At 39.8% G+C, this 27,423-nt stretch overlaps 1 protein-coding gene across 4 annotated transcripts; it reads left to right on the top strand.

The window, feature by feature from the left end:
• Positions 1 to 25,605, top strand: INPP1 (inositol polyphosphate-1-phosphatase). 4 transcript variants are annotated; one of them, XM_032638245.1, is made up of 6 exons: positions 1 to 139; positions 14,931 to 15,198; positions 17,788 to 17,848; positions 20,509 to 20,709; positions 22,770 to 22,944; positions 24,855 to 25,605. In XM_032638245.1, exons 2-6 carry the CDS (start codon positions 14,995 to 14,997, stop codon positions 25,420 to 25,422), a joined length of 1,209 nt encoding a protein of 402 aa, XP_032494136.1. In that variant the 5' UTR covers positions 1 to 139; positions 14,931 to 14,994; the 3' UTR covers positions 25,423 to 25,605. The 4 variants fall into 4 exon arrangements, with proteins under 4 accessions (XP_032494136.1, XP_032494134.1, XP_032494135.1 ...); XM_032638243.1 differs by having other exon boundaries at positions 93 to 257; XM_032638244.1 differs by having other exon boundaries at positions 132 to 253.
• The last annotated feature ends 1,818 nt before the right edge of the window (positions 25,606 to 27,423 follow it).

Genomic DNA, 27,423 nt, shown 5'->3' with positions numbered 1-27,423 from the left:
AGACGCCCGGCGCCCCTCGGCTAGCCTCCCACGCCCGGCCACCTCCTCCTCCGCCTTTTCCTCCTCCTCCTCCCCCGCCTCTTCCGTTTTCTGGAGGGAAAGGCTGCAGCCTCCTTCTGGGCTCCGCATCCCGGCTTAGGTAATACGCTTTCCTCTTTACGCCCCCCTCTCCTCGGCGCCACAGCCTCCCTTCCTGCTCGGATCCGGGTCCCCGGGCTGGGCGACTAGCACGCACCCATCGCCTCTCCGGAAGGTAGGTGAGTAAATCTGGGCCAGCAGGGCTCGTTGCCTCTCCGCCCGGCCTGTGATGACCTCTGTCCGCTGCAGCGAGGCTGCCACCCGGCCCGGCCCACATCGTTGCTGCAACCAGCCGGGCGGAGGAGCTCTCGAGTCCTGCGGCTCCCTGGGCTCCGCAGAAACGACCCGAAAGAAGTAGACGGTGGGAAGAAAGATTGGCAAACACTTTTTTTTTTTTAAATTCGATCAGCATTTTTAGGTCGAAGAAGCTGATCTGACAGTTGTCGAGAGCAGTGGCCCGGGTTCAAAGCGTAGATGGCATAGCTGTCAAGCGCCCCTTGGTTTTTGCTTTGAGAGATGCTTGTTAGTGTCCATTGCTGTTGGCTGCCACTAGTGACCTACTAGATGAGCGTAAAATAACATGAAGGGACTATATTTAGAAAAGTCTTTGCCTCCTTGCTTTTAATTCACTGCATTTTGAAAGGCGGTCTGGTGAGACGTGCAGAGTTAGTTGGTGTGGCCAGAGTAGAGTAGTGGGGCTGGGGGATGCAGATATTTAACATGGGTTTGGCCGAATCGTGTATACCGTTAGACACGAAGAGCTTGAAAAAAATCCCTAGATTATTTAGTACATTCATGAAGAATACATATAAACAATCAAGGTGTGTACTTTGGAGATTTTCCGTTTTAAAGCAAATTTTAAGGCGTTAAATAAGCAGAAGTTTGCCCACTGTGTGAATGGCGTTCACTTCAAAAGAACAGTGGGTTAAGGCTGTGTGGATAGACCACTTGAGTGCATCCCACATGTTGAATAAAACATTTTTTGGCCGTTTTGCTGTGATTCCTAGCTTTGAAACCAAAGAAGTTGGTAAGGATCAGCCCTGCTCAGCCTGATAATAGTCTAATGATGAAAATAATCCACCGAACTACTATTGACTGATGAATTAGCTAAGTGACCTCATTTTTTACCTTTTAAAATAGGTTATAGAAGGGGGGAAAAGGGGCAATAGAAGAGTTCATTTTTTCAAGGCAGATATTTGTTTGCATTCTTATTTAGAATCTATTTTTAAGCTTTTGTGGATTTTTATAATATTGCAGTTAGTTCTTAGTCATGAAGAAAATTATGTAAAAGGCATAAAGTTATATTTTACTTTTTCATAGAGAAAGCTACTGTTTCTTTTCAAGTTATTGGACTAAATCACCACCTGGTTGGAAACTGCAGCTTGGACTCATGCCATTTGATGTGGAATATCTTATTACAGATTTAAATTACAGCTATACTTGTGGTAGTTCTGAAAAAAAATGATCATGTCTTATTTGACATATAAGGCCTGTGAAACAAAAGTTATAAAGTTATTCATTGTATATTTACTTCTGCTTTTTTTTGTGGCTGCATTGGGTCTTCGTTGCTGTGCACGGGCTTTTCTCTAGTTGTGGCGAGCAGGGGCTACTCTTCGTTGCGGTGCACTGGCTTCTCATTGTGGTGGCTTCTCTTGTTGCGGAGCACGGGCTCTGGGCGTGCGGGCTTCAGTAGTTGTGGCTCGTGGGCTCAGCAGTTGTGGCTCAAGGGCTCTAGTGCGCAGGCTCAGTAGTTGTGGCGCACGGGCTTAGTTGCTCCGCAGTGTGTGGGATCTTCCCAGACCAGGGCTCAAACCCATGTATGTCCCCTGCATTGGCAGGCGGATTCTCAACCACTGCGCCATCAGGGAAGCCCAGCAAACATTTTTACATGTTCAGTCTCTTTTTTGTGGTAGGCAATCTTAATTCAAGTCCTTTAATGTTATAAGAGCATTTTATTAATGGATTTTTAGTGCAGATTACTGTGATAGTAATCTACAGCAAAATATTGTGCCTGGTCATTTCTCTTTCATGTAACAGACTTATTTGTTACTTTTTCTGTGTTCCTAATCAGGGAAGACCAGAATGCAAATTTCAGTAACTTATTTATAACTTTTATTAAAATGACCCAACACCATCTAAAAAAGAAAAAACTTTATTTCAGCATTAAATGTGGTCAATTATATACAAAAACAAATTGACAAAATAAAGTATTAATCTATAAAATAATTCATTAAGATGAATTACCACAATGGAAAGTATCAGTTTCTTTCTCTCTCCATTCTTTTTTTTTCTCTTTTATTTTGCTTTTCTTTTCTTTTGTTTTAGGGGTGGAGAAGGGTTGTTTTGCTTTCTTGTTTTTATTTTTAATCAACTAAATGTTAAAAAATTTTTAACTTAATTATCCAAGTTTCAATTAATGTAAATATTTACTAACTTTTTAAATAGGTACTTAAATTTGTTTTCTTTACAGGGTGATGATGGTTAGGTTTCCCTTGATGCAAATGAGAGTTGTAACAAATTGCACAGGATTAAATTCAAATGACCAAAGGAAAATGTTATTTAATATTGCTTAAGGTAATCCTAATGTACTTAAAAATATTTTTTTTATCATCAGTAGTTTTAAAAATAGGATCTTATCTTCCAAGTTCTAGAAAACCCCTCTAGTTAATTCCTGAGAATTTGCAAGAATCACATATAACCACATATAATCCCAATTTGATCTGGGAATCATGAAAGGTCTATTTTAAAAATTGGTTGATTGTAAGCTTCATGAATAGCAAAGAATGGGGGAAATAGAAATGAAAACTCAGATCAAAAACGTAAATATTAACTAGCTTAGACATTAATCTATGGTTGCAGCATTAGCAAGAATGCAAGAGCATTGAGTATATTTGTATATTGAAGTGGCTTTAGTGAGCCATTTATATCATTTTGGTACTTAGACCTTTTCAAGTAAAAGGTACTATAAATATTTTTCTATCACTTTATGTTCCTTTGAAGGCATATGTTACATTCAGTATTATGTATTGTTGTATTCAACATTTGTCAATATCTGTTAAAAATAAACATTTACCTCTACAAAATGGAAGTAGAATGATAAGAGATATGCTGCCATAATCCCAGCCTGCCAAAATGATACACAGTGTGATCGCTGACCTTTACTTTCTTGCTATAATATTCAGAGAATATATTTTAGGTCATGTAATTTATCACTGCAGAAATAAATAATAATAACCATCTTCTAAGAAGTTCTGTAAAGAACTCGTTTGAATCATGTTTCCTAACAGTTATCATCCTAAAATTTGCATAATGAATAATCCCTTACAGATTAATTTTAGTGCAAGAAAATCCTTTTAAACATGTTTATCTCTAATGGAATGAAAATCAGTCAATTAAGTTACAGAACTCCCACTGTGTATCATGAGGAGATGGAAAAATTGTGTATCGTGCTCCCAGGGAACCTACAGCCTATTAGAGAGAGAACAATGGTGCCCCAAGGGCGGGCATGGGGGGGTGGGGCTTAGACCTTCCTAATAATGTTCATTAACCCAAACTGCTGTAGCCTATAAACACGCACTAAGTATAAAAACCAGCGTGATTGCAGTGCAAAATCAACTACAAGGCAAAGCGCCTGGTGCCCTCTTTCAACTTAATTTTCATGACCCCGCCCCAACTTTTTTTTTCATTCAACCAACAAATTAGGTAGATGATAAACATCAAAAGCCTTAAAAATGTACATTTTTTTGAACCTGTAATTTTATTTGTATTTTACCCTTTAAAAAATTGTAGTAAAAAATATGTATATGACATAAAATTTACCATTTTGACCATTTCCAAGTGTGCAATTCACTTGCATTAAGTACGTTACCATTGTTATGCAACCATCACCACTATCCATCTCCAGAGCTTTTTTATCATCCCAAACTGAAACTCTGGATCCTTTAAACAATATCTCCCCATAACCTCCTCCCAGCCCTGGTAACCACCGTCCTACCTTCTGTCTCTATGAATTTGACTATTCTGAGTACCCCATATAAGTGGAATTATACAATATTTGTTCTTTTAAGTCTGGCTTCTTTCACTTAGCATAATGTTTCCAAGGTTGATCCATGTTGAGGCATGTACCGGAATCTCATTCCTTTTTAAGGCTGAATAATAGTCCCCAACCTCTTTTTTTCTTTTTTTTTCTTTTTTTTGCGGTTCGCGGGTCTCTGACCGTCGTGGCCTCTCCCATTGCAGAGCACAGTCTCTGGACGTGCAGGCTCAACGGCCATGGCTGACGGGCCCAGCCGCTCTGCGGCATGTGGGATCCTCCCGGACTGGGGCACGAACCCTTGTCCGCTGCATCGGCAGGTGGACTCTCAACCACTGCACCACCAGGGAAGCCCCCCAACCTCTTTGATATGGGAAGTGGATATAAAAAAATAGAGACGTTTTGAACTGGGACAGACCATAGAAATCATTCCCTCCAACCTCTCTGCCCCTTCTTTCTTTTCCTTTTTTTTTTGTTTTTTTTTTTTTTTTTTTTTTTTTTTTTTTTTTTTTTTATGCGTTACGCGGGCCTCTCACTGTTGTGGCCTCTCCTGCTGCGGAGGACAGGCTCCGGACGCGCAGGCTCAGCGGCCATGGCTCACGGGCCCAGCCGCTCCGCGGCACGTGGGATCCTCCCAGACCGGGGCACGAACCCGCGTCCCCTGCATCGGCAGGCGGACTCTCAACCACTGCGCCACCAGGGAAGCCCCCTTTTCCTTTTTTATGTTTACAGAAATGAGGAAAACAAGTCCCTGAGAGCTTACACTTGTGGCCAGGGTTTTACACCTGGTTGGTTAAAGGCCAAGCAGAGCCTAAGAACCAGCTCCCCTGTGGCCTAAACAAGGCTCTTTCTACCACACACCCACGGTGGCCCACGTAGACCATAAAAGGCAAGTGTTAAATGAGTTGGTACGGAAAGTAAGTGTTGCAAAAGTTCAAAAGAAAAGAAAAAATGACTGAAAAACGTTACATGCAAAAGGAAACGTTCAAAATGGATTTGAAGATTAATACAATTAACGATAACATTAACAATTATCAAAGCTGTAAATAATATTCTGCTGGAAAAGTTTCTACAAGCCATACATCTTTCTTTTTGCCTTGAATTAGGCATTAAATTTGTATTTTAAAAATATTTATTCTTTCCCACAGTTAAGATAGCTCCACCGAACCTTCTTCCATTTTTTTATATTCTATGTGATTTCAGGTTTCATTTGTGACACCTCGGTTGTATGCTAAAAAATATCTCTTAGCATATAAAAGTTTAAGCATATAGTTGGAAGACAGCAGATAGAAAAGAGTTTCTATTTAGTGAAAGTGTTTCTCACTCCCGAGAAGAGGAGAAAAAAGGGCCACTAACAAATTTAAAAGTATTTCTAAATGGAATATTTTTTCATACTTTTCAAATGCATTCTGGGAAGACATTGAAATGTATACTTTAGGCAAGTATTATGCTAATGTGGAATACTTATTATGTAGGTCAACTTGCATTTTTTTTCCAGCATTTAATTTTTGTTACAAAAAAGACAATATAGCTGACCCTTAGCCGACCAAGGCCATTATTCTTAGTTGCAGTAGCTATAGCTTTCCCTGTTCTGCTCCTGAATAGCTAGTGAGAGACAGAGCTGACTGTTGCACCTGGTGTTCCCTTAAATTGTCAAATAAAAATTAGATGAGTGACGTTGCCTGTCCTCAACCCAGATTTACTGGATCAATATCTCCAGGGGAAAAGTCTAAAAATCTGTATTTTTAATGAGTGTTTCAATTGATTCTTGATCTTGCTAATTTGGGAGACACTACTTTAGCACAAGCTCCCATTTACAAGCTACCAGAACAACATTTGAGGATAGAGGACTTCTTTGTGGTCTATTGCTTTGAGCAGCAGCAGTGAGCAAAAATGTGGGCTAAGGTGGTACAACAGTAGCCTTACTAGGGTGAGGTAGACTGATCAGCTTAGAAATGGGCATGTTATGTCAACACTGTTTGAAGAATGGGAAGAAGGGAGGGAGAAGTGTGAAGGTTAAATAGATGGATTTACATATCCCATATTTAATGTGTTCTCTAACAAAACCAAATTAAACTTACCATTTTTGGCTATTTAATCAACAAAATTAATCAAGATAGGTCACCTCCAGATGTCAGAGCATAATATCAGATTCCAATTTGGTGCTCAAAAATGTGGTTCAGTTGCTAGTCATCCAGATACAGCTTTGGTTTTTTTTGTAAATGAATGTAGAATATATGTAGACTTTGATATAAATAAATATGGGCCCACGTGCCTAATGGCACCTGGGTAATGCTGATAAAATACACGTATAATAAACAATATGACAAAGATGAATTCTATATTTACAAACTAAGAGAAAATTCATAAGCCAACATTTATTGAACACCCCTGAGGTATGCGCTAAGAGTCATAAGAAACCATGCACGTTTAAATCTCCTGCCAGACAAGGGCATAGATAAGCAAACCAATGTACAGTGTGTTGGAGAGCTGGGATAGAGATTTGTCCTGCCTCCGTTCTCCTATGGTCCAGGTAACCAAGATGGAGGGTCAGCCATGGCTCCTGGAGGAGCCAACTCTCTCTCCACACACACACCCTTTAAAAAACTTTCTATCTAAATAGAAATACATACAGAAAAGTATGCAAGTCCTAAGGGTGTAGCTTGATGAATGTACACAAAGTCAACCCACCCATGTAACCATCACTCAGATCTAGAACATTCCCAGTGCCTAAAAGCCCCATCATTTACCCCCATCAATAATCCCTCCTTCTCCAAGGGTAACCACCACTGCAACTTCTAACACCATAAGTTAGTTTTGCCTTTTTTTGAACTTCAACTAAATTAAATTGCTCCACGTATATTTTTTGTGTCTGACTTGTTTCACTCAACAGTATGTTTTTGTGAGATGCATCCGCGTTGCTGCCTATAGCAATAATTCATTAATTCTCACTGCTGTATAGTATTTTCTTTTGCAAGTATGCCACAGTTTATTTCATTTTAGTGTTGATGGTCACTTGGGTTATTTCTAGTGTGAGGTTACTGCAACAAATTATGCTGATCATAAATATTCTTGTACATGTCTTTTAATGTATATGTGCAGGAATTTCTGTTGAGTACAAGGCTATAAGAGAAATTGCTAGGTCATAGGTTATGCTTATATTCAACAAATTATAAACAATTTTCCAACAGGGTTGTACTAATTTCATTCACACCAGCAGTATGAGTCTCATTGCTCTACATCCTCATCAAACCTTGACATATTCAATCTTTACTTTTAGCTATTCGGTTGGACATGCAGTGATACCCTGTTGCAACTTTTAAGTTGCATTTTCCTGATTATTAACAAGTTACACTATCTTTCCATATATTTATTGGCCATTTGAACATCTTCTTTTATGAAGTATCTGTTCAAGTTTCTTGCCCTTGAACTGATTCTGAGAAGGTGAGTAGACATTAGGCATAAGGCAGGAGGAAGGGCATGTCAGCCAGAGGGAACAGCATGTGCAAATTAATGATCTGCCCAGAGCATGGGAGTAAATGGACAGATGGTGGGAAATCAGCCACTAAAATGCTAAACTTAATCAGAGACTATGAAGTGATGACAGCAACATCGCAGAGATCAAAGTGAAACAGCACTAAGGAAGTACAGGCAGTCCCATGCCGTACTACTTAGTGGATTCTGAGAAATGTGTGATGATCAAATATCTGAAAGTTGAGCAAAGCTCATACACTGGAAGGACAATTCAGTTTCCAATGACCTAAAAGGTAGTGTTTGTAAATGCCTGTTAATGCTTGTGGTACAGTTTTCCTTCTGGCCTAGGTAACCAAGTGGGTAGATGAGTGTCTCCTAGGGATGTCAGGGGAGGCTATTGTTAGCAAGTTGCACTTTAGCCATCGTTGGTTACTCCAGTTGAGCCCATTACATACTTTGTGTGGGCCCACTTCTGTTCCCCACCCTTTCTGGCAGCTTCCATTCTTTAAACTACTCCCTAAAGCAGCCCTAACCTGGAAGGGGAAGAGGAACAAGGTCTCTGTTTCCCCTACAATAGCAATGTGAGCTAATTTAGAGCCTTGGCCAGCCCCGCAGCATGTGCCCACCTAGGGAGAGTCCTGGCCAGCTGCACCCCTTTGAGAGAGGTCACCAAAAACACTTCTTGTAAAGCACCCAGGTATTTCATGGAAGTGGGACCCCAACAGCAATAGCAGTCAGGCAGGGCCACCACACAGTAATTTCAAATTGCCAGTCTTCAGAGGATGAGTGACAGACTGAATTGAGTTTATGAATTGTGAGGATAGGGTGGAGTCATTGTCTAATGGGCAAAAATGTGGTCTCTGTAAAAGTAGTAGGTTATCTGCAGGAAGAAACGAATGTCAACAGAAATGCTTTGACCTACTATGCCTATTCATTAGTGAGCAGTTCTGTTTTGTTGAGGGCCCTTATCTATGTTGTCACATTTCTGTCACCGTGAGCAACACAAGGGCATGGCCAGGTTCTGGTACAAGCAGGCTCATCACACAAAAACAGACACCCTTGGCTCTAGAATCTCCACAAATTTCCCGACAAAATATCCCCCTTGACGGAATAGTGACCCTCCTGAGCCATCTGTAGATGGTCTACCATGAAGCCAGAGTAGTCTTCAGCCTCCGGGAGCCAAAGTTTCCACCCAGACACCCAGAAACTGAAGCAATCAGATCTGGCCTGCATAAAGGAACTTTTTTCTGGGTCATTCAAAGAATTACAAGTAGTTTCCAGCCTTTTAGATTTAATGGAGTAGTAAATTTTCAGAAAAGATTTCAGTGACCCCTATAAAGTTGCCAACTTCTTATTTTTCAAGTAAGGACTGTGATTGTGGGTTCTGTGAAGTTGTATTTAATAGTCATAGCTGTCATTTGTCATCTACTATACGCAAGGCTCTGTGCTTGGTACTTTTCCAGAAATACCTCTTTTGATCTTCACAATGTCCCTGCAAGGTTTGTATTATCTTCATATTACAGATGAAGAGAGAGGCTCAGAGAGGGTAGGTAAATTATCAGATGCCACACAGCTAGTTGATGGCAGAGCCCTGGTTTTCAACCCAGGTCTATCTGATTCCGAAGCCTATGTCTTTCCCATTTTACTGTTTATCACGTCTGAAATATGTGTATATTATTCAGATATGATTTTTAATATCTGGTGTTCTGATGAGATGATCAGAAATTAAAATTGAGTTTTGTCTTTGTAGAGAGATTTGGGCTTCCAGGAAAAGTCTTAAAAGCTTTTTTTTTCTAATTGGCCTACTTCAGTTTACTCAGTGTTTCTCTAATAGATGTGAAAATTCCCTAAAAGCTAAAGAGACTGTTTCTATCTGACGCTGTGACACGATCTTATGTAAACATGTAGATATACATTTGGTCTGAGATGGTGAGGAATGTAACTTCTTTAAACCTGTTCTGCTCAAATGTGACTTGAAATGGGTTGTCACAAAATAAGGCTTATAAGAGTATTTCAATGTTCACTGATCATGAATGATTTGGCTGTTAAAGTGAGTAGCTCCTAGTGGGAAAGATTGTCTTACAGAATTAAACTTATTGACCATATAAACAGGAAAGAGAACCCTACCCCAGTTCCCTGTTTGGCCAGAAAAAAAGAAGACAAAGGAATAGATTGGGTTGGCATTTGCTAAGATTAGCAAGGTCTCTTTGGGCTAAATTGTATTCTCTCTAAATTTGTACGTTGAAGCCCTAACTCTCCAGTACCTCATAACGTGACTGTATTTGGAGATAAGGCCTTTAACTTAACTCAGTTCAAGGTTAAGTGAGGTCATATGGGTGGGCCCTAATCCAATCTGAATGGAGTCTTTATAAAAGAGGGAGAGACTCCCACGGATGCTCGTCCACAGAGGAAAGTCTGTCTGCAAGCCAAGGAGAAACCAACCCTGCTGACACCTTGGTCTTGGACTTCCAGTCTGCAGAACTGTGAGAAAATAAATTTGTTGTTTAAGCCACCCAGACTGTGGCACTTAGTTATGGCAGCCCTAGCAAACAAATACAAGAGGAATTAGGTATTCGGCGTGAGCTGACCCCCTCCCCGCCCCTCATGCCAAGACAGCCAGTTAAGAGAGATATCACTAGAACATAGATGAGCTTTTATTATCCAGCAAAGATGGTTTACACTGAGACTGAGGATCAGCTAGGGGAAAGGTTTTCCTGAGAGCAGAAGGAAAGTGAGTATCAAATAGTGATTTTTTAATAATCAAACTACTGACAGCTATCAGGGAGGTGTGTGTGTTTCTCTCCTTTTTGCTATATAATATACCTTATAATAATAATATTCTTGTGATTATTTATCCAGTGATTGCTCATTTCTTCCCTTAGTTAACATCTAACAATTTATGAAAGGATTTTATTGGCTAGAGCACTGGCTAACAGTGTGCTCTAGTCAATAAAACTGGGTTTCTGCTGTTTCACCTGGGCTTGAATCTTGTCCCAGCCACTTCCTAGCTGTGTGGTTTTGGGCAAATTATTTACCCTCCTGTGTCTCAGTTTCTTTATCAGTAAAATAGAGGTAATAGTACCTTCTCCGTAGGGTTGTGTGAGAATTAAACGAATTAACATATGTAAAAACATATGTAAAGTGCTTGGAAGGATGCCTGCCATATAGTAAGTACCTAATAAATGTTAGCGATTATTATTTTAACTTGGGCTTTTTCTCTGCATATGAATAACTGTTAGCACATGGTTTCACCAAGATATCTGAACACCAGCCCCCCTGAAATTACCAGCATAGTATTAAAGATGAATGAACAGCCTAAAGAACAGTAGCTATTAAATCTCAGTGTTTAGCATCATCTAGGAGGCTGACAAAACTACAGATTCCTGGACCCTGTCCCCAGCGATTCTGATTCACTAAGTTGGGATGGAGCCCCAGAAATCTGTCTTTTTAATAGGCGCCTCAGGTAATTCTAACACGTGGTTGCCAGAATACCTATTAAATACTAATCCAAAGGAATTTCTTCTATATTCAAAGCTATTAAATTATGGTAAATGTCATAACTTACTAATCATGAATCTATAATAATTTTCATTTAAAGTATTTGAAATGTTTAAATAAAGCAACTTAGGTCAATAACGCATATATAAATTTTTTTTAAATTTTATTTATTTATATTTATTTATTATTATTTTTGGCTGTGTTGGATCTTCACTGCTGTGCACGGCTTTCTCTAGTTGCAGCGAGCGTGGGCTTCTCATTGCTGTGGCTTCTCTCGTCGCGGAGCACGGGCTCTAGAGCACACGGGCTTCAGTAGATGTGGTGCATGGGCTCTAGAGTGCAGGCTCAGTAGTTGTGGCTCACAGGCTTAGTTGCTCCCCCGCATGTGGGATCGTCCCGGACCAGGGCTCGAACCCGTGTCCCCTGCATTGGCAGGTGGATTCTTAACCACTGTGCCACCAGGGAAGCCCAATAACGCATATATAAACTTGCTTTCAAAAATCATCTGAATGATAATTTCCATGAGTGTTAATACAAGCTATTAATAAACTCGAAGAAATTCTGTATTGGATGTAGCCCTCAGTTTCTCTCAAGTTGAGTCCTTCAAAGTGAGGGCAAATTGTCCATTATGCCCTTGAGTGTTGTGGCCTGGCTGAGTGAATTGAATTGAGGACAGATGGAGAAAGAGATACGGAAGTAGCTTACAGAGAGAAGCACAGAGGACCGTGGCTCATTCATTTGGAGGAAATAGTCCATTCAGCCAGAAAGTAGCAGGCTAGCTATGCAAATTAGTTAGAAAGTCTTGCATGTACATGTTGATAGCTGTGAGAGACTTTCTTTTTAGGGGGTTAGGACCCTGGAGCTAAAGAAGTTCTGGGTTCTGTAGGATGGCTGGAGAAAGCCTAGTCCTAAGCTGAAACTGCGTGTTCAACCTGGAGCTTGACAAGACACCGTAGTGTTTTCTAGGTTCAGAATAAAAGGTGATTAAGGTTGAGTGCTGGGATAACTTTGGAACTGAAAAATCTAATTTACTGTGTTATGATGAATTCTTAAAATCTGTTCACCTGTTAATTACAGGACTAAAGTTTAGAGCTGCTATTTTTTCCCCCATTGGTCAAGTTGCTGTGCTCAGGTGAAGTGAGAATGGTCATTATTGAGGAAATAAAGGTCAGGTTCAAAGGTGAGAAACTCCAGATCTCTGTGCAGCTGTATAGAAACTTATCAGGACTAAGTTGGTGAGTTTTCCGTGTGAGAAGGGTGGTGGTGGTGCCTGGAGATTGTAGCCTGTGTGAGTAACTCACCTGAGTGTTCTGAGGGCGTCATAGGGAGAGATTCTTGGTTATCCAATGGTGTGGTGGTACGGTGTTACTTTTACCAAAAAAAAAAAAAAAAAACTGACTTTAACAAAGTTGAGTAAAATAGACAATACTGGTATTGTTAATTTAGAAAGTTTTCAAACTGGACTCCTTAAAATCTTCATGGTGCTTTTAAGATAAAAAGCTGCTTAGGTACTGTTAGTTCATTGATTCTTTTTCCTTTACTTACAATAACCTCATAACATGTACCAAGATATCAAAATAATCAAAGTTATTGAATTTATACACTTGGAGCTTCTGTATTCTACTGATATGTATGTATCCATGTGTGTATACATTATATATAACTTATAATTTAGAGCATACAGATACCATAAATTGTTTCTAAGTCAGTGCCTCAGCTGTATTAATATAACCATTTTTCTTGAGGTTTAAGTCAACCAAAGTGAATTTTTTTAACATATTATTCAATCCTTGGGGGAAAAAGGCATTTAGGTAGGCAGGTGTTTAATTTTTAACTCTATCATCTCTACTACCTGATATTTGTGTTGTCACTACAGTACCACTTTGTTTGGACAGTTATCTCCAGGAATTGGAATTCTTGTCCTTTGTGCTTAATTGTTCCAAGATATTTTAAAATATAATTTCTTATTAGAAAAGCAGTATATATTTATTGTATAATATTTGAAAATTATAGAAAAGCATAACGAAAAAAATCCTCCACAATTCTAGTACCCAGTGATAATTACCATTAAACATCTGTTTATCATTAACACATCACCTACTAGGCTTTCAAGCTCTCTCTATATGTATAAACAGAGCGCATGTGTGTATATACATAAATTAGGAACATACTATGATACTATATATATATTTAATATTATAACATTAACATATCCCTATTAAATATTCTTCAAAAATATTATTTTAAGAACTACATTGTAGTCTATCTTACATTGCACCAATGTTTAAGATTATTTTTAACTTTTTGCTGCTGTCAATAATACTGATCCTTCTTCTGTGGAAATATTTTAACACAACTGTGACTTAACACAAAATAGGGCCAGACTGGAGTTACTGGCTAAAGGTAATAACATTTCTAAGGATCTTGATACATTTTTCTCAAATTGCCCTGTGGAAACCCACTTGTTTGCACGCCCATTAGCAGAGTATCAGCACCTGTTTCACCACATCTGCAAGAATGAAAATTAACTTTAAAACCAGTTTTGTCCATCTAATAGTGGAGTAGGATGTTTCATTGTTTTTATTCACTTTCCTTTTATTACTATTGAGGTTGGACATATTTTCTTAGGGTGGTTGACCCATAATCTTAAGAAAATAGCATATATTTTTTAAAGCAGACCTGATTAAGACAAAACGGCTATGACAATTCACAATTAACTCCTTTGCATTGCCATCTTCATTGTTGTACTAATTCTCAGCCTCCTAGAGTCCATTAAAGGAACTTCTTTTTTTATTTATTTTATTTTTTAGATCTATTTTATTTATTTATTACATCTTTATTGGAGTATAATTGCTTTACAATGGTATGTTAGTTTCTGCTTTATAACAAAGTGAATCAGTTATACATATGTTCCCATAAAGAGCATGAGCTTCTGTGTGAGCCCTGCCAGTTAGTCTTGTGTAACCCTAAACAAGTTGCTTAACTTCTCTAAGCTTCAGTTTCCTTGACTGTAAAGCAGGGCTGATAATCCTCACAATAATTCTCACAATACTGAGATAGGAATTATTAAAGCATTCAGTAAAATGCAGCTACTATTGAAACTGAGAAATGTTTCTCTCCTAATTACCTGATAGGTATGTCAAGGTGTGGTAGCATGCCTCTTAGAGGCCAGAACTTTTCAAGTCCCAACAAGTTGCATGTTTGAATTCACTTTATTATTTAAACTTGCTAGAAGAGCAGCACAGCTAGTGGGACATTTTTAATAGAAAAAAAAAAAGGTGATTGGGTTTGGGAGATCACCTGGATTGCTAGCTCAGTGTGACCCGAGTCCTGCAGGACACAAACATGCTTGCTGGTGTGCTTGGTACTTTAGAAAGTTGCCCCCAAACTGATGGGATAAACGGGCTTTTACTTCTTCCTTCTTCCTTTAGGGGAAAGGGTGAAAGAAAGAGCATTACTTTAATAATGTTGTTGCTAAGCTTGTGTGCTCATTCGAAGGTCATTACGTGAACTTGGCTTTTCCTTTAATTTAACATTGTGCTCGTGTATCCACCTGCCTATTGGTCTAGGGTTTTGTAAATATAATGTAGATTCTCATTCAAGTTCTTTCACTGAGAATTCAGTTCTTTGCATAATGGATTTGAGACTATAAATCTTTTGATCTTTAAAAATAAGTTTCAATTTTTAGATGATATCTAGTCTTCCACCTGGAGGATGCGACTGTGATCTATAGTAGCTGTTCAGCCATGCTGACCGGTTGACTGCCAGATGGGTTGTTAGCAGTGCCGAGGCACCCTGACATCACTCTCTGAACTGCTTTCTCTTTCACATTCTTGTACTTTTCCAGCTGACGGCCTGGAGGGTGGGTGCCGATTCCACCAGACGCTGCAACTGAAAAGCCAGGTTCAGAAATGTCAGGTATCCTCCGGGAGCTGCTCTGTGTCTCTGAGAAAGCTGCCAACATTGCCCGGGCGTGCAGGCAACAGGAAGCCCTCTTCCAGCTGCTGATAGAAGAAAAGAAAGAGGGAGAAAAGAACAAGAAGTTTGCAGTTGATTTCAAGACCCTGGCTGATGTACTGGTACAGGAAGTTATAAAACAGAATATGGAGAACAAGGTAAGAAGGTCCCAGCCAATGTAATTGCAAAATATTTGCCCCTGTGGTTTTTCCCCTCTATAGAATAGCATCCTTTCTCCTCGCCACCCTTACCCCCATTATTAACACCTTGGATTCTAATAAACAACTTGGGTTTTTCCCCTTGTTTTGACTACAATATTACCAAAATGTGTGCTGCAGAAAAAAAATTTAAATACAGAAAAGTAAGAATCCTCTTAATCCTACCACTAGAGAAAACCACAGCTGTTTTGCTAAATATTGTTAGAATATTTTCCTTCTGTGTGTGTACATGGCACACACAATTTATTTCAAAAGAAATGAGAACATACTGTTTTATAACTTTTTTTAACTTGATACATTAAGTCCCACCTTTTGACATAATCACTTATCTAATGGTTACCTTAGTTATGGGCTCATAGAGTCCTGGAGACTTAAAGTCTCCCTTTATTTGAGTAGGAAAACATTGTTTATAACTAACAATGATTGTAATTCTAGGTCTTTTAAGCTGACTGGGGAAAAGAAATTATATTCATAAGTAGTAATAACAAAACAATAACATTAGCAGACACTTATAAATGCTTACTATGAGCCAGGTACTGTTCTAAGGACTTTAAATATGTTAATTTAATCATAACAATTTTATGAGGTAAGAACAATTATTTCATTGTAATGGATGAGAAAAGGGAGACACAGAGAGGTTAAATAACTTGCCTAAGGTTGCACAGCAAGTGAATGGCAGGGCTGGTTTTTGAACCCAGGCTGACCGAGTCTGTGCTCTTTGCAATACTATATTGCCTTTTATATGGTAATCTAATAATTTCTTTTCTTTTAGGTTTGGGAGGATAGAATTTTATGTCGGAAAGCCCTACAAAATATTAGAATCGTTTCTATAAAATTCTCAAAATATTAGGAATCATTTAGAATCATTTAAGTGAATTCTTGACCACAGGCAGGAAGAGAGAATAAATGACCCCTTGAAATTTCTACAAACTGTACTTTTTCATGTCCTATAATATCTGGCTCCAATAAACTAAAAAGGAAGCAAATTAATTTTTGTTACTGATCAAGAGCTGGGTGGAAGGGATGGTTGTGCAACTGGATTAGAAATGTATCAACGTTAAGTTCTGTGGCCTAATATTTGCCCCAGAGCATTATAACAAGTTCAGGCAGTTGTTCATTCATGAAGTATATGCCAGGACTTATGAACACATAAATGATACTCACTTTTGGCTTGTATAAAATAGTTTCATGACTCTCCTATACTGTAGCCTCAGAAAGGGTTTCTAGGCAGGTTGTGGGAGACTGGAGCTTCAGCCCTGGGTGAATTGATAAATCGGCTCAGTGCCAGCCCGTGTTGATTTGCATTGTTTTTTTTTTTAATTTAATTTAATTTATTTATTTTTGGCTGTGTTGGGTCTTCGTTGCTGTGCACGGGCTTTTCTCTAGTTGCGGTGAGCGGAGGCTACTCTTCATTGCAGTGTGTGGGCTTCTCGTTGCAGTGGCTTCTCTTGTTGCGGAGCACAGGCTCTAGGCTCGTGGGCTTCAGTAGTTGTGGCACGTGGGCTCTAGAGCGCAGGCTCAGTAGTTGTGGCACACGGGCTTCATTGCTCCGAGACATGTGGCATCTTCCCGGACCAGGGCTCCTGAGGATCTTCCCAGACCAGGGCTCGAACCCATGTCCCCTGCACTGGCAGGCAGATTCTTAACCACTGCGCCACCAGGGAAGTCCCGACTTGCATTGTTCTTTAAAAGAGTTAAAAATAACAAGTAGTTGTGGGCATTATTAAAGCTACTGGCCATCTGTGAATAACTGAGCTCAAATATTTGAAGCATTTCCTTGCTTTTATTGCTTGAGAACCATACTCATATCATAATTCAGCACATATTTTGAGAGAAATTATCTTTACTGCAGAGAAAATCAGAAGCAAAATGTGTCTGAAAGCTTCCTGGTCATACAGAGATGAGAGAAAATTCCTATTTAGCTTTTTTTTTTTTAATTCTATATTGGCATATAAATTGTTGGCAAATAAAATGTTTCCCCTTTTTTGCTATATCACCTTCCTAGCCTGATGGTTATTGATACCTCCAGCAGGTACAGAAAACACACCTGAAAATGAAAACAAAATCAAATGTTATCCTCTGATACCTTCTATCCAGTCTCAAATAATCATCTAAGGTACTTGGTCAATAACATTAACTTGTATAAGCTACTTAAGTCCTGTTTAGGAGCAACAGTTAAAACATCTCCTTTGCAAACATTCTAGCTCTATGGCCCTTAACTAGAAGGATGAAGTTTCTAGAAGTACTTCTGCAGACTCAACAGAACATAAGGAAACCAGACTTCTACCATGATTTGGACTTTCTAAAGGGGCAAAGGAGCAGGAAAATATTAGAAAACTAAGTACTGAACCAAGCTGACTTCACTTTTCATACTTGTTATACTTGGATTGATTTCTGGAATTGTAAATTTCAGATCTAATTGTGCTATTTAATTTGAAGTATAAAATGAAAATCTGTTCAGAATTGAACATAAATGTGGGTTTTTTTTTTCTTTATTGTTGTATTTTTGTCATACTCTGAATCATTCAGTTTCCAGGCTTGGGGAAAAAAATTTTTGGAGAAGAATCCAATGAGTTTACAAATGATTTGGGTAAGTATAAACGTCTTAATGTATTTTTATAACTTAATTATCATATGGTATTTTTATTTTCAACTTACATCATGAAGTAGATGGATGTTTGGAGGCCTTTCACATAAATACATAATTGAATGTTAAGCTTCATTCAGTGCTTCAGAATATCATGCCATTTACGATAGGGAGATGTGGCGTCTTAGGATTATGTAGCAAGTCCACATGTATCATTCTGGATATAAATCTGTAGCATTTGAATAACGTATGATTTAACCTTTGGGAAAGTTGCCTGGCCCTTTGGGAATCTGATGGAAGTTACAGATGCCCCCAGAAAGATGCACATCTACACAGTTTTGCAGGCAATTTCAAGTCCAAGTAAACCCATTTGTGGACCTCCTAGGGAGTCCTTAGACCTTAGCTGAGAATGTAGAGGAGGCCCTGTCCCTGAAATCACCTCATGGCTTCTCTGGTCTCAGAACCTCTGTAAAGGGAGTTGGACAACCAAAAAGGTTCCTTTTACCACCAAGTTTTATTTAATAAGTTTCCTGTGGACCAAATTCTCGTTTGATGGACCACCAGTTCCCTTGTGATAGAGAGGAAAATATCAAAATCGCTGATCCTTTTTAGAGAAACAAACTGTTTTTAGTTGTCTGGGTTTTTGTTTGTTTAATGGTAGAAGATTAAAATAGTGAACTTTAAACACTGATCATGTGACAAATAGTTAAACATCTAGAGGCATGTTTACAAAGAAAACTAATTTCTGGATTAACTCTGGAGAAAACTGTGTCTCCTTCATGGGCATTGTGTTAAAATGCACTTAATTCTATGACACTCAGTAAGAAGAAGGAAAAATCTCATTTAAACTTAAGATTAAAAAACCCACCTGTACAGGAATAAAGACACAGTTGTAGAGAATGGACTTGAGGACATGGAGAGGGAGAAGGGTAAGCTGGGATGAAGTGAGAGAGTAGCATTGACATATATACACTACCAAATGTAAAATAGATAGCTAGTGGGAAGCAGCCGCATAGCACAGGGAGATCAGCTCGGTGCTTTGCGACCACCTAGGGGGTGGGATAGGGAGGGTGGGAGGGAGGCTTAAGAGGGAGGTGATATGAAGATATATGTATACACATAGCCGATTCACTTTGTTATACAGCAGAAATTAACACACCATTGTAAAGCAATTATACTCCAATAAGGATGTTAAAAAAAAAACACATGTGACTAACCCGTAAGAAATCCTACACTTAAAATCCTGTTTGACTACTTCATAAACAGTTATTTTAGTATTTCATTTATGTATCTAGAATTATAGGGGCAAAAAGGCATTCCATGTACATTTTCCTTAGAACTGAAGGAGAGAATGTGTTTAGCAGAGAACCATGGTGAAGGGGAGGGGCTGGTGGATGAGGTGAGGTGAGACAGTGGAAGTTCAAAGGAAGGAGTTTGGATTTTCCTCTGAGCATGATCGGTATTCAGTGGCAAATTTTAAGCAAAGGAGAAATGTGATATGATTTGCTGCCTTGAATGATCCCATGACTTTTACTGAGTCTAGTGTAAGTGCTCAGCAAGTGGCAGTGATTAGCATTATTATTCCCCAACTTTAACAGTCTCATTTAATTGAATTGAACTACATGTAATTGACTGTTTCTTGCTGTTTCAGAATCATCATTGTAATAGACTCACACTGTGCTTCCCAAACTCTAAGGATCACATGAATCACCTGGGGATCTTGTTAGAACTCAGTAGGTCTGGGATGGGGACTGCAGTTCTGAATTTCTAACAAGTTCTCAGGTGATGCAAATGCTGCTGTTCTTGGAATGGCTAGGTTAGCTAGGAGTATTTGTCTGTATACCACAAAACCTCCAAAGTGCCATGTTTTCTTAATTTTTAAAAAATTTATATTCTGCATTGCTGTGACTTTCTGTTGCTCTTAACTTGCCTGTTTTTGCCAGCCTCTTTTCTTACTTTTGCGGGGGCTGGAAGCCAGATTAGGCAAGGGTCTAAGAAGTGTCTTTGAAGTGACGGTAAAGCACCTGGACTCGGTAACTTGGGATTTCGATTGCAGAAACAACTTTGCTTACATGCTGATTTCCAGTGGTTTCACAGAGAGCTATTCTATGTATGTCATTTAGAGTCCTACAGCTTTACCACATTTAAAGATTAATGTACTTCATCTTATGTTACTTTACTGAGCATAAACAATTTAGGGAGGTAGAAGCCCTTCTTTGTACTGATAAGAACTCCATTCTTTTCAATAACATATTCAAATGTGAATAGGGTGACCCACAGTATATTAAAAGGCAAAAGGCAAAAAATATAAAAGATTGGTTATCAAGGACTCAGGGTTCTTAACTGGTCCATGAGCTCCCTTAAACTAGATACAAAAAACTGTGTGCATGTGCCCATGTGGACATTTTTCTGGAGAGTAGGTCCTTTGACACCTGGAATTCATTCCTCACTGTTAGGTGCATGACTGACCACTGAGCAGCTATGACTTTATGAAGGCCACTGGGTGATTCTGGCAATCAGCCAGGTTAGGAAACACTGGTATGGCTGTATTGCCCTCATCTAGTCTGAGGTGCCCTCACAGCTTTTGTTTCTTCCCACCCCTCTGTTGTTCTTTCTTCCCTGAAACTTGAGATGTAATGGTCTTTAGTTTGTCTTTACTCTAGGGGAAAAGATTATCATGAGACTGTGTCCAACAGAGGAAGAAACAGTAGATCTTCTCAACAAAGTCCTTAATGGTAACAAGTTGGCATCTGAAGCGTTAGCCAAGGTTGTACATCAGGACGTTGTCTTTAGTGACCCAGCTCTGGATGCGATAGAGATCAACATTCCACAGGACACTTTGGGGGTTTGGGTGGATCCTATAGGTAAGTAGAGAGAGTGTTTGCTTTTGTTTATTTGCTTTCATTAATAATCCTTTTTTTTTTTTTTTTGGTGGGAGGTTAGAAAAATAAAAATTGAGGGTATGGTTTAACTCTCCTAGGAGTTTTATTTTAAAAGTTTTGAATTTTTAAAATGATGAATGACTTTCACTGCCGTGGCCCGGGATCAATCCCTGGTCAGGGAACTGAGATCCCACAAGCCATGCGGTGCAGCCAAAACAAAAAGAAACGAAGAGCTGAGGTGTGTGTTATATACATGTATCTATCACATATATCTATAACATATGTGTGTGTGTACACACATACCCACACACACACAGGCACATATACAAAGCTGAATCAACTCATTTTTGAAAGACCTCAGGGGCCAGACTGCTAAATAGGAGAGAAGAATGAAGTGATAGCAGCTATAACTAACTGAGCACACATGCCATTTTAGGAACATTCAGCACTAGCGGATTATTGCCATCTGGGAATGCTGTCCAGCTCATCCAGTTTTTTAAAAAAAATCAAAATCCAGGTTTTTATGTGCGATCTCACAATTTAACCACTGGCTACTAATTCAGTTAAACAAGCAAACAATCAAAACCACTATACAGGCCAAGCAAAACACAGCTGAATGTGACTCTTAGCAGTCGGTTTGTGAGTCCTGTGTAAACCTCACCATGAATTTTGTGGTCATGATTATGGTAGAACCATAACGTGTAGCTCATTGTTTAAAAAGTGTAGGCCTCTCTCAATGATGCTATTAATATAATGTCCTAGGTATTAATCTTCGGAAGTCCCCCTTTTTCCCCTAACCTTCCTGGCATATTCTACCCAGTACAACTACGACCAGTCAGGCTGAACAGGCAGATTCCTCCCACCCTCCCCATCCTACAAGCACATTAATAATGATAGAAATGCCTTTAGTCATCAGAGAATTAGAGCATATTCAGCCTATGGATTGTATATGCAAGCTAAGAATGTTTTCCAGAATCTTTTATTGCCTGAAGGTAAATCAGCCTCAGTTAAGGTTTTTGAGGGACAGAAACCTTGTGTTCTTGTTCTATCCTGAATTGATTCTGTTAGCTAGCTCTCTGGATCATCCTTAACTGGGCATTAACTCATTAGATGTTGGCAGTCAGCTGCTGGCATGTACAGTCTTTTAAGAAGAAACCTAGCTACTTGGCTTCTTTTTCTCAGGACTCCCATCAATTTCTTCCTCTTGTACTACCATCATTGTCTCCTTCCTCCTAATTTGAGGGACAAAAACAAACAAAAAGGTAATCCCACCCCTGACAGATTCCTGGAAGGAGGCTTTCCCATCCACCTTGGACTTGTCCTCTGATTAGTAAGAGCTCTAAGGAAGCCCCTTGGTTATCCTGAGCTGTTAGCTTTTAAATGATTTTGACATGTGATGGATATTTGAGTGCTTGTTATTTGCAAGGTGCTGTGCTAGCTGCCATAGGAACTATAGACGTGTCCTTTCTCTCCAAGACTATATAGTTGGGAAAATGAAACACAAGCAGCTTAAAAGTGAAGTACAAGAGGTCGAAAAATAATTCAATGTAAGTGGCACCCAAAGGTAGAAACTGATTGGTTACTATCTTGGTCAGTTTGGGCTGCTATAACAGGATACCATGGACAGGTAGCTTTTAAACAACAGAAATTTATTTCGCACAGTTCTAGAGGCTGGGAAGTCCAATCTCAAGGTGCCAGCTTGATTAGGTGAGATCCTTCTTCCTGATTCATAATTGGTACCTTTTCACTGTGTCCTCACATTCTGGAAGAGACTAAAGATCTCTCTGGAGCCTCTTTTGTAAGACACTAATTCCATTCATGAGGGTTCCACACTGAGGACTTAAGTACCTTCCAAAGGCCCCACTTACTAATACCATCAACTTTTGTGGGTAAGAATTTTGGGGGGACATAAACATTCAGACCATAGCAGTTACCAAATTAGAAGAGAGAAACGATATAGTACAGGGTTTGTAGATGTATTCATCATCGTCTTCTAAATAATCATTTCAAATAATCCTAACAAATGTTGCTTCATTTTTCAGATTCAACTTATCAGTATATAAAAGGTTCTGCTGACATTAAATCCAACCAAGGAATCTTCCCCAGTGGACTTCAGTGTGTCACTATTTTAATTGGTGTCTATGACATACAGACAGGGGTGCCCCTGATGGGAGTCATCAACCAACCTTTTGTATCACAAGACCTAAACACCCTCAGGTAAAAGATGAAAATTTTTGGTATATTATGGTTTTTAGAATTTACAACCTCAGCTTTGCTTATTGTCAAGATGATCTCTCCGCATGACATTCCCATGACTCAGTAGATTTGGTATTCCTACTAAAAATCTGCATGTTTGAATTAACGTTCTTTTTACTCTCAGCCCTGGGTCTCGCAGCAAAATGTGACAATGATCTAATGAAAAGCTGAGTAGATACAGCCAGGGTTAGGACCTGGCTCTGGGGTGCTCTCCCGGTAGAACTGCCAGCATCACTTCCTTTTCTGCCTCCTCCCTCCTCAGGCTCCCCTGAACTCATGTGCAGGGCAGAGTTGCTCTGATCCATGGCCCATGCTTGCAGGGCTCCAGGGCATGGCAGAGGCCAAGAAGAAGCAGCTTTTCTCCTGTGATTTCAGTATTTTATAGAAATAGATAATATTATTTTCCACTTGTATAGAACTGCATATTTTTTTATAAATTTATTTGTTTTTTATTATTATTTTTTGGCTGCGTGGGTCTTCGTTGCTGCGTGCAGGCTTTCTCTGATTGCAGTGAGCGGGCTTCTCGTTGCGGTGGCTTCTCTTGTTGTGGAGCATGGGCTCTAGGCGCGCGGGCTCTAGGCGCGCAGGCTTCGGTAGTTGCAGCACGCAGGCTCAGTAGTTGTGGCACGTGGGCTCAGTAGTTGTGGTACTCAGGCTCAGTAGTTGTGGCGCACAGGCTTAGTTGCTCCGCGGTATGTGGGATCTTCCTGGACCAGGGTTCAAACCCATGTCCCCTGCACTGGCAGGCACATTCTTAACCACTGCGCCACCAGGGAAGTCCTAGAACTACATATTTGTATTAAACTTTGACTTGCTTCAAGCAACTACGAATTGTTTGTTCTTTAATAGTCATAAACTACACCTATGGAATTTTGATAGTTTTCTTCTAACCCTGCCTTCTTCCAAACTGAAAGTGTTTGTTGTCTTTAAAGGATTGTTAAGAAGTTAAAAATAAGTGGGACTGGATGCTGGCATAATCATGACCTAGAAATGGTTGACAGAGTAGTTAGTAGCATAGATCCTAGAGTGAGACTTCCTGGGTTTGAATGCAGATTCTATCACTGATTTACATTCTTACACTTACATTCTCTAAGCCTGTTTCCATCTCTGTAAATAAACTATCCAGCATATATAGTAAGTTAAACATTGAGAAATGATAGGTGCTATTTTTGTTGTTGCGAAAAATAATGAGTCCATCTTTCTTGGTGTTAAAACCAAAGTGGAGCTAGTGAATTAGAGAATGAAAAGGCGTTACCAACTGAAGAAAAACTTAAGGATTGTGAAAGATTTGCAGATTGAAAAGATTATTTATCTGTTCATCTTTCCCCCATTAAACTTCAAATGCCAAAAGTGGCAGTGAAACTTCACGGGATTTCTGGCCTCCAGGAACAGAGCAAATATTTTAGCATTGTCCTAGATGGGTGTGATAATACAGAAAAACTGAAAGCCTTCCTAACCTGCAACAGCACAGGCAGCAACACGCACAGGGAGTAACTTTTTTTTTTTTTTGCGGTACGCGGGCCTCTCACTGCTGTGGCCTCTCCCGTTGCGGAGCACAGGCTCTGGACGCACAGGCTCAGCGGCCATGGCTCACGGGCCCAGCCGCTCCGCGGCATGTGGGATCTTTCTGGACCGGGGCACGAACCCATGTCCCCTGCATTGGCAGGCGGACTCTCAACCACCGCGCCACCAAGGAAGCCCGGGAGTAACTTTTAGAAATGAATTAGCTACTTGTTATCCATTTCTAAGCTTAAGGACCTTGAGACCCATTGTGTTATATATTTTTCATATCATCAAGTTGGGAAGCCATATGAGCAGTGAAAAACGAATGGGATAACCTGCGGCCACAAACTGAATGTTCTCTTCCACAGGTGGAAAGGACAGTGCTACTGGGGCCTTTCTTACATGGGGACCAATATCCATTCATTTCTGCCTCCCGTCTCTACAAGAAACAGCAGTGAAACGCAGAGCCAAGTGACCCAAAACCCCAGCTCTGAGGCAGAATGCTCCCACCCATTCTCAGCTGTCATTAGTACCAGTGAAAAGGAGACCATCAAGGCCGCACTGTCACGTGTGTGTGGAGAGCGCATATTCCGGGCAGCTGGGGCTGGTTACAAGAGCCTCTGTGTTGTCCTCGGCCTTGTTGACATTTACATCTTCTCAGAAGATACCACGTTCAAGTGGGACTCTTGTGCTGCCCACGCCATCCTCAGGGCCATGGGTGGGGGAATGGTGGACTTAAAAGAGTGCTTGGAAAGAAACCCCAACTCGGGGCTTGACTTGCCACAGTTGGTGTACCACGTGGGAAACAGAGGCGCTGCTGGAGTGGACCAGTGGGCCAACAAGGGAGGACTGATCGCTTACAGATCAAAGAAGCAGCTGGAGACATTCCTGAGCCTCCTCCTCCGACACCTTGCGCCTGTGGATGCACATACATAGACGAGCTCCATCCTCAGGGACTCGAAACCCAGCTGTGAACCTAGTTTCCACCTCTTTGTCTTTTGAAGACAGCTTTGTCCTATCGACAGTCAAAGTTCACCTTCCTCTTTTGAGGAGCATTTTTCCATTATGTGTTCGTAATGTTAATGTCAATAAATGACTGATATTCATGCTGCAGTTAAATGTGCGAGATTCTTAATAGTGGATTTTGTGCTATTAATGTTGCTTGAAACAAACACTTCAATAAAATATTGAAGACAGGAAAAATTCCTGCTCAATTAGTAAACCTCTTCTAAACATCTAAGGGATAAGTTAATGTCACTGAAGTATTAGGGAGAGCCAAGAGGGGGTTGAGCTTAGTTTTGTTTCCCTTCTGGAGGAAAACTCTGCAGCTTTAGCCTTTGGCAAAACACTTAGAACTGTGAATTTAGCCATGTTCATGTACTTTCAACAGTATTATATTTCTTAGAAGAATTAAAGCCTGGAGCACTGTGGGCTCCTTTCTACTCACATACCCTCTCATACTCACACACACATTCTAATATTCTCTCTCAAATTCATAATCTCATGTGCCCTCTCATTCAAATTCTCTCTAATCCTGTCTCTAATAATTCTCTCTAATACTCTCACACACACACTCCATTTCTGTTGGTAAGACAGAAGGGGATAGTGTAAAGAGGTTTCTGTAATTTTTGCATATTTACTGCACTTCAAAAACCAGAGGTAGAGTTAAATATATACAGTCCTTGGACTACTAGAATCCAATGTTGAAAGTCCTCTGAGGTGGGTGGGACCACTTTTCCCATCCTGTTTAGCAGCCCTGGTGAGGAGGTAGCGCCACCATCTGGAGGGATTAAACTCTCACCTCTGACTTCTTTCGGCCTTGCGCCCTCTGGGGGCCAAAGGATATGTTCTGGAGCATCCTGTTTTTCTACAATTACAAACAAATGAAAGTAAATCGAACTCTTTTTAATCGTATTTCATTGCACACAGCAGATTCAATGACTTATTTAGTGACAGGGTTATAGTTTTTAAAGTCCGCATGTGCTTTGTGATTGTGGGTCCTCAAGCAGTTTATTCTTAACCACTAACAGTCTAATTTTAAAGGTTGATTTTTAAGTCAAAGTGAGTTCATTCTTCACAAAACACATTAAAAACCAAAACCCAGAAACTAGTCCTGCTGCATGATAGTCATCAGAATGGAGAAATAGAATCTGGTTCAAGAAAAAGCATTTGTTGTCCACATGAACATTTTTAGAATGTAACTGATCAGTAACATGCAATGAAAAGTCATCTTCAATGTGATCTGAACAAGAAGTTGGTTGATTTATTGGGGGGAAAATTGGACAGAACAGAGAATCCAATATATTCTGTGAACATCTATTGTACACATCCATTGTCAATCTTGGCCGGAAAGCTAAGACCCTTCCTTAAGCACGTGTGTGCTGATCGGTCTGCACTGTTTTTCTTGCATAAACCACACCCATGGGAGTATGATCTCTGTGTCTGATTTCTTTAGAGGAAGAATTTTTAAATATTTGCCATGGAATCTGAGAACATAATCGTTCTGGATTTAAATTTTTTCTCTCCATTTTTACAATTGTCTCATACTCGGTAAATTTTTAAGACTCATCGTTATTTTCTGAAGTCTTCAATTCTCTGTTTTAAAACTCATTTTACATTGTGTTTAATCTATTATTAAAAGTACAATCGGAATATACAGTTTTTGAAAGAAGCCAACCACTCCAAGTAAACATACACCTCAGTTGTTGGGAATGGGAGTTGGGGATTGTGATGGAGGGGTGTTCCAGAGAGTAGCCTGTTGGTCATGAAGTGTCTTGTGCATCAGCCAGTGTGTTTTGCAGGAGACTGGCAGAGAGGTGAATCTGCCAGGTCGCTTAGATGGAAGGTGATAAAAAGAGAGCTCCCCCTGCACATCAATAAGAGCAGTCTCTGGGAAGCCAAGTCAACGTTGGTTCCTCTCTTGCTCCTACAATCCAC

The sequence above is a fragment of the Phocoena sinus genome, chromosome 7, assembly GCF_008692025.1.
Source record: "Phocoena sinus isolate mPhoSin1 chromosome 7, mPhoSin1.pri, whole genome shotgun sequence".
In the NCBI taxonomy this organism is placed as follows: Eukaryota; Metazoa; Chordata; class Mammalia; order Artiodactyla; family Phocoenidae; genus Phocoena; species Phocoena sinus.
The sequence above is the reverse complement of the archived record's forward strand: the minus strand, read 5'-3'. Positions and strand labels throughout refer to the sequence as shown.